General features: G+C 44.8%; 1 protein-coding gene across 1 annotated transcript in view; it reads right to left on the bottom strand.

Annotated features, from left to right (window-relative positions):
- Positions 1 to 7935, bottom strand: part of vps13c (vacuolar protein sorting 13 homolog C) — a gene marked incomplete in the record, with an annotated part of 84931 nt that overhangs the window by 10466 nt on the left and 66530 nt on the right. Inside the window, 10 exon segments of the mRNA XM_014028527.1 lie at positions 557 to 683; positions 761 to 894; positions 973 to 1098; positions 2471 to 2626; positions 2727 to 2831; positions 3652 to 4041; positions 5240 to 5537; positions 6957 to 7078; positions 7163 to 7323; positions 7402 to 7666. Of these exon segments, the coding sequence (XP_013883981.1) occupies positions 557 to 683; positions 761 to 894; positions 973 to 1098; positions 2471 to 2626; positions 2727 to 2831; positions 3652 to 4041; positions 5240 to 5537; positions 6957 to 7078; positions 7163 to 7323; positions 7402 to 7666 (1884 nt within the window).

Genomic DNA, 7935 nt, shown 5'->3' with positions numbered 1-7935 from the left:
ACATGTTGTTTGTGTGTGAAGAAGTCTCTGGTGAACAGATGAGACAGAGTTTTGCAGAGACGCCATTTTGTGCAGTTTGTTTACAAACATATTCAACTGTGTGTTGTTGTATCTGTGTCTGGTGGACGTAGAAATGGTTTCTATGAGTTTTTAGCCACGATTCTGACGTTTCTATAGATACCACACATGTCTATGTTTACCTATGAGAACGCTGGTTAATAAAGAAAGAAAAAAATATGATTTTGCCCCCGATGGCGGGGGCGTGGAGGTTAAGAGGTTCTTTAAGAGGTTAAGATCATGTTGCCCCTCTCTGCTCTGCAGCATCTGCTCCAACTTTACCTCACAGAAGTTCTGTCCCATTTTTAAACTCAGATTTCAGGTTCWGTAAGTGTCAACAGATTCTTGTCTTCAGCTGTTTGCTGCTGTTAAAACCTCCTGAGACAAACAGGAAATGAACAAACAACTAAATGTAGATAAAAAAGGAGAAGCTCCACWTTCTGGAACCGCTGCATCAAACAGCTCTGAAACCCTGAGGGAGTGAGGTTCTGAGTCAGACCTTCAGYAAGTCCAGTTCTCCTGAATGGTTCTTGTGGCTCCAGCTGAGCGTTCTGGTTCCTGCAGGGTCGTCCCACACGAACCTCCGAGCCTCGCCTGGCTGCAGGTTCCAAGCCTGGGCCGATCCACTGGGGGGAGGGGAAAGCAGTTTATGCTGAATGTTTTGTGCAGAGCCTGAGCTTAGTGCTGACCTCTGACCTCTGACCTCTGCCTGTAGCTGATGCTGACCCAGGCTGTGTGGTTGATCAGCAGGGCGGGGGCCGCGCCTTCGTAGTAATCCGTAAAGCTGATGATGGAGGCGTTGGTGGAGATGCTGACGTCCACGATGACACCGCCGCACTGCAGAGAGACACGCGGGTGAGAAACCAGAAAACACAGACGGGTTCTGACCCGGTCAGGACCCCGAGACGCTCTCACCATGTCCAGGCTCAGCAGCGTGCCGCTGTCCTGCCGGTCGAAGAAGAAGGACTTGGAGCTGGACTCGGAGCCGACCACACGGACGCACAGCTTCCCCGAGGTGTTCATGGGCCACAGAGGGAGACACTATAACAGAGGCAACACCGTGAGAACACATCCTGCCAGGAGGGTGAAATACAAACTGCTGCTGGTACTGGTCATCATCAACCTGTTTTCTTCAGAACCGCAGAGTGACGAGACAAAAACTGTGACAGATATGGGAGAACAGGATGTTCTAATTCCTGTGAGTTTGTAAGAATAAATAAATAAAACTAATAAGACTTCTGTTTGTGTCCAAACGACCAGCAGACTGAGCTGCTGCCTTTCAAACATGTTCGTTAAATTGAGATTTAAAATATTATGGTTCATTTAATTACAAGATATATTAATGCTGTTGATCTGTGTTTGTGTACTTTGAACTCATGTCTTATGGATGGGAATGTTTACCTTTGTAACTTGTTTATTTAGCTTGTGGAGCAGAATTAAGTTTACGGCCCACTATTAGGCTGGGTCTGGAGATGAACTGGGGGTTAACTCCTGGAGAGAACAGGAGACTGCAGGGTCGTATAACATGMGGACACTAAAAAACACATTAAAAATGCCAGATCAATGTGTATGTTTAAGGAATGATAAAGGTTAATTTACTGGAGAAATATGTAAAGGTATGAATTGTTGTTCAAGGAGTTAAACCTTGTAAACTAAAGATTATTTTTGATTGAATTTATTTATTTGAGAAAAAGGGGCAAATATAAGATTTTTTTTCTTCTACTACCTTTCATTTAATTTATTTGTATTTTTGTTGTTTGTTGAATTTATGTTGTTGTTTTTAAAGAAATGAATAAACTAACTAAACACTCAACCCTCTTTGAAGAGGACCCTTTAAAAGCCTGACAGCTGTACAGAAATTCAGTTCATGCTACAGTATAAAGAGAGCTGCTTGTTCATCATTCCTTGTGTCTTGATAATTAATTTATCCAACAAAAGATCAACCTGAAAACATTCAGGYCAGTTTTTAATAAAAACAGTTTATCATCCATGTGGATTTCAGACCTGAGCATTCTGCGTCATTTTCCTGGATGTTTTCTGTCATATGGAGAGTTTCCATGGTTTTAAAAACAAATTAAAGTTCTTTAAAGCTGAGGAACTGAACTGAGACAGTTCCATGGCTCACATGTGGAAAATGAGAACCTCCCCAAAACAAAACGCTGTACGCCAGTTTGTTTCCAACATTCACATCCCAGCGAGATGCTTAAAAACGTCAGCAGAGTTTTGGCAACGCCTCCATCAGAAGCTGAAACCAGGATCAAAGTAAACAAACAGATCTAAATAATAACGTAAAGAAATAAAAAAATTGACTCAAACATCTGCTTAAAGCAAACCTGGACAGGAAAACTTTTATCTCCAGCTGCTAACAGTTTGAAAGGAGACGTTTGTCGCTCTGTGAGGGCTCTAGAATCACCTCGGTGGAGGGGATGTAGTGCCACCTGGTGGAGGACTCTCTGATCAGCTCTCCAACCTCCAGCTCGTACGACGACTTGTTCACCAGCGTGTAGAAAGGAGTCATGGTGACAATCCTGGTCAGGTTAAAGCTGCTCAACTGGATGCTGACGCCCACCTGCAAGCCCAAACACAAACACCTCGTCAGTGCCTGGGAGACAGAGAAGGTGGAAAGAAAAACGTCTGGATTAACAAGAGAAATGTTAAAAGAACCGTACCAGGAAGTCCATGTTGTTAGCAGGGCAGCGCACGCAGCCGTAACTCCCCACCGTGTCCAARGAGAAGCTGTCAGACCAGGAGCTGGTGGAGATGCACAGCTGGATCTGCAACGAGTTTCATGCATGTGACCAAAACATCTGCCTGACACCCCCGAGGAGGGGAGGGATTCATCCACAGGGGAGTTTAAAGCTGGAAAACTTCAACTACAGTGGAAATTAAAACAAGAAAACTAAAGGAGAAAGATTTGAGATTAAAAACAGAAAGTTGAGAATAAAGTTGTGACTTTATATGTGAGCCATCATATCGAAATGAGGGTCAAGTCAAATTTGGTCAAAATGACCTCATTACATTTTCAGATTCTTGTCTTTAAAAGCTACATTTTGATACCTGGATCATCCTGATATCATAATTAAATCCATATATATGACTTAATTTGTCTTGTTGGTTACAATAATACATAAATATTTGGTCTGAATCCTAATTTTATGTCATTTTAATGATGAATTTTTTTATGTCCTTATAAAGAGGAAACCTCAAATTATATTTGAATATTGAAATTTCCCAGCTGAAATGAAACTAAAACATTGCTAGCTCACAGGGAAAATCTAAAAATTTTAAGGCGTTTTTCCTCAAAACCAGTTTTTTTGTTGCTACTGCTCAAAAAAGTGCTTCAAATTTTTGTTTTATTATATTTCAGACACTTCATTCAAATGATATATTGATAAAGCATTTATTCATTACGTTTTGACAAAATGAAATTTTTGCAAACTTTTTAATCAAAACACTATTTTTGCAGATTTCTCCTTATACCACTTTTAGACTTAATCCTCGTTTCGATGTGATGGGTCACATGAATCTAAAATATTTAGAACCAATTTGTTGAGATTAAAGTCAAAATATGAGGGTCCTGTCTGGGGGTCTCACCTTGCTCTTGCTGAACAGGCTGCTCTTCCTGAASGAGAACAGGATCACGTCTCGGTACTCAGCGGGGTGCTTGAAGCTGACTTCCTCGGACCGGTACTGGAGGACTCGGGACGTCTTGTTGATGATCCAGTACGGGCTGAAGAGCGACATCACCAGGCGGCCCGTGGTCCTGGACACGTGCACGCTGACGTCCACCGTCGTCTCGCTGTCCGAGTCGCAGGTGAGGCACACCGTGAAGAACTCCGCCATGTCCGGCCTGATCCTCATGTGTCCGTGCCAGTGGTGGCCCTGGTACTGGATCAGCGCCAGAGAAACGATCTCACCAGAGACCCGAGCGTTCAGCAGGTCCGACGTGCTGCCTTCATCAAGCTCACAGAAGTCTGCTGAGTTCTGAGGAACATAAACTGACAGCTCAACTTATTATTGACAACAAACAGAAATAAAACACTTCTAACAGAAGCAGAGCTGCCTTAACATTATGACCACTGATGAGTCATGCAGAAACACAGACACAGAGTCAGGAAGGACCAAGGATCAGGAGTGAAGGCTGGTTTATGTTCAGATCCAACAGAGAAGATTCTGGACCTCCAAACTGCTCAAAATGTTCACCCAGAACTCACTGAGAACACCAGTTTGATGCCTTTGTGTCAGGGGTCCATCTAAAGATCCAAACCTTCAAAAGACCACAGCAGACCTTCAAAAGACCATTGCAGACCTTGAAAGGACCAAGGAAGACCTTCAAAGGACCAAGGCAGACCTTCAAAGACCTTCAAAGGACCACAACAGACCTTCAAAGGACCAAGGCAGACCGTCAAAGACCTTCAAAGGACCACAGCAGACCTTCAAAGGACCAAGGCAGACCTTCAAAGACCTTCAAAGGACCAAGGCAGACCTTCAAAGACATTCAAAGGACCAATGCAGACCTTCAAAGACATTCAAAGGACCAATGCAGACCTTCAAAGACATTCAAAGGACCAAGGCAGACCTTCAAAGACCTTCAAATGACTAAGGCAGACCTTCAAAGACATTCAAAGGACCAAGGCAGACCTTCAAAAACCTTCAAAGGACCAAGGCAGACCTACAAAGACCTTCAAAGGATCGAGGCAGACCTTCAAAGACATTCAAAGGACCAAGGCAGACCTTCAAAGACCTTCAAAGGACCAAGGCGGACCTTCAAAGACATTCAAAGGACCAATGCAGACCTTCAAAAACATTCAAAGGACCAAGGCAGACCTTCAAAGACCACAGCAGACCTTTAAAGACCTTCAAAGGACCAAGGCAGACCTTCAAAGACATTCAAAGGACCAAGGCAGACCTTCAAAGGACCAAGGCAGACCTTCAAAGACCATAGCAGACCTACAAAGACCTTCAAAAGGACCACAGCAGACCTTCAAAGGACCAAGGCAGACCTTCAAAGACCTACAAAGACCTTCATAGGACCACAGCACATCTACAAAGGACTACAGCAGACCACAGCCCTCTTAAAGAGGTCTACAGTAGTCCAGAAAGCATGCTGTTATGACTAAATGGATTCAGATATTGTGAATATTTTTAATTTCCTGATTAGTCTGAGATGTTCCTGCAGTACCTCCATCATGTAGCGGACGTTGTAGGGCAGCAGGTTACGGAACGTGGCCACGGGGTGCAGGTGGATGATGTAGGCGGGATCCCAGTCCTCCTCACCACAGCTGGTGATGTGCCGCAGGTCGTCAGGGACGGCCAGCGTGCTGACCACCAGGGGCAGCAGGCTGCTGTCTGTGGCCGGACACTGCAGCACCGAGCGCACCTCCGAGCTCTGATGCACCTGCTCCTTCCAGGACACGCAGCTGGAGGACGCAGCATACTGACCGTCCAGATGTCCTCCTGGACGCACGAACAGCTGACACCTGCGAGACATGATGAGACGCTACTTCTCTTTACCGTACCATCAGTATTTAAAGAGCACTTTAAACACCCACAGGACCAAAGTGCTGTACACATAATAAAAGACGCAAACATTCATAAAATCAATGTGTTACAGTAGTCCAGCCGAGTGGTAACAAAAGCATGGACTACAGTTTCAAAATATGTCTGAGGGAGAACTGGCTTTACTTTAGCCAGCTGCCTCAGATGGTAAAAACTTGATTTGACAACTGTTCTGATGTGGTTCTCAAACTTAAGTCCAGCGTAAACTTTTACCCCTAGATTAGTAACCAAAGGCACGATGCAATGGGACAGTAAACCAACATCCATATCAGGTGTCTTAGTGGAGCTTCAAAAGATCATCACCTCAGTTTTGTTCTCATTAAACTGTAAAAAATTCACTGTCATCCAGGCTTTTATTTCCTCTAGACATAAAAACAGAGGGCTCAGTGAGTCGGTGTCCTTTTTCTTTAATGGGACATATATCTGGGTGTCATCGGCGTAACAATGAAAAGCAATATCAAATTTCCTAAGTATAGAGCCGAGAGGGAGCAGGGACAGCGCGAAAAGGAGGGGTCCTAAAACTGAGCCCTGTGGGACCCCACACAAAAGAGGAGCAGAAGAGGCTACACTAGTTGCGTTTCCCTTGACCATGAAAATGCGGATATTAGAATTTCGAAAATAAATTTGCTCAATGGAAACACGTCAATTTCGAAAAAAAATACGTTTTTCTACAAAATGTTTTTGCGCTAGGAAAAGGTGGTTTTTCGGCCGTATCGAAATTGATGTATTTTGCAAAACTGCAATGGAAACACTTTTTTCGCATCACGGGAGTAACGTGATCAACAACCGGCTGTTTGTACTGGCGAAAATACGACAAAGAAGAAAATAACAGGAAGTAAAAGTAGTAGTGAAATCACCGAAGAAGTAAAAGAAAGTATTAAACTCACCGACTACATCTTCCCAAAAACGCAGCATACGTAGCCGCTCCCAAGTATAAGGGGCTTGTCACTCGAAAGCCTCGATAAAAGAAAAAGATACCGACGTCTCCTCTGATGATGAGCGCTAGTGTCGTGGTAGCAACATGCTATGTGTTTACATCCACTGACGCCATGTTTGTAATGATTTATCGCGAGAACAAAAGTATTCACGCGTGACTTTAATAGCATTTCTTACTTAATCAAAACACAGCAATTGCGAAACTGTGTTTTTCCGACATTAACAAAATACTGGCTAAGTTTTGCGCACATTTGCAATGGAAACGCAGCTAGAGTCACCAAGACGGACATAAAGTAGGCTCAGCTAAGTAGGACCTAAACCAGTCTAGCACCGTCCCACGACAGCTTTCACAACAGAAACCATCAAATGACTGAACGTGAAGCGAACCGATCCTGCGACAGCACCTGTATGCTTCCAAAGTGACGTGAAACTCCTTCTCAGGTTCAGCTGTTCCCACGCTCTGCAGACTCCTGGAGCGTGGACAATACTTCAGGATGACAAAAGGCACAGAGAAGTGGTTCTTAATCTGAAAACACAAACAGGAAGCGTTTATGACGGCGACATCGTCATCACTGATGCGTGTCCGAGCCGTGTGGATGTGTGGTCAGACCTGCAGCGGCGAGCGGACAGTGATGACCTTGTTTCCCTCGGCGGCGTCGATCTGCAGCAGCACAGAAACCGCCTCCGGCAGCATGGGCCCRCGGACATTGAAGAGGCGCCGCCCCGGCCTGTCCACGGGTATGTTGGAGATCTCGCTGTATCCGGACGGCACTGCGGGTTCAGAGACAGCTTCGTTTAGTCTGCGTGTCGGAGCAGGAGAAGAAGAAACGGAGGGGGAGGGGTTCTGACCGACAGTGAGGTTGAACAGGCAGCTCTCCTGGCGCTGGAGAGCCGACAGTTTGCCCCTGAGCGACGACTCGAACACGGAGTGGACCAGGTCCATGCTCTGGTCCGCCGGCAGCTCGTGAAGTTTTCCACGAGCCGGATCTCCAACCAGCCTCAAGTTGGCGCTGTGCTGCACGATGAGAGGAATCCCCAGAGCGTTCCTGAGGGTGAAGGGGGGCTTCTCCTTCAGGGTGTAATCAAAGGTCGAAGCTGTGCCCTCTGAAAACGCCTGCGGGAAAACAAACCAGCTAAACTCACGTGTCAGAGGTGCTGAGTCAGCAATTACTGTTTTACTGTTTCCCATCTAAATATTTTGTGTTGTTTTAGTCATTTATACATCAAAATGTTCTGTTCATTCAAGAGATGGGTGCTGGGAAATTAGTTCTTTCAAAAATATAAAAATATTCAACTTTAATTACAATGTTCCCCTCAGAAACACTTTGAGATTTCTGCAACGCCTTCAAAATAATATTTTTTAATTTAATTTCATCTTATGCT

The sequence above is a fragment of the Austrofundulus limnaeus genome, unplaced genomic scaffold (genome assembly GCF_001266775.1).
Source record: "Austrofundulus limnaeus strain Quisiro unplaced genomic scaffold, Austrofundulus_limnaeus-1.0 Scaffold776, whole genome shotgun sequence".
NCBI classification, from domain to species: domain Eukaryota; kingdom Metazoa; phylum Chordata; class Actinopteri; order Cyprinodontiformes; family Rivulidae; genus Austrofundulus; species Austrofundulus limnaeus.
Note: the sequence above shows the minus strand (reverse complement) of the source record. Positions and strands in the feature narration are given on the sequence as shown.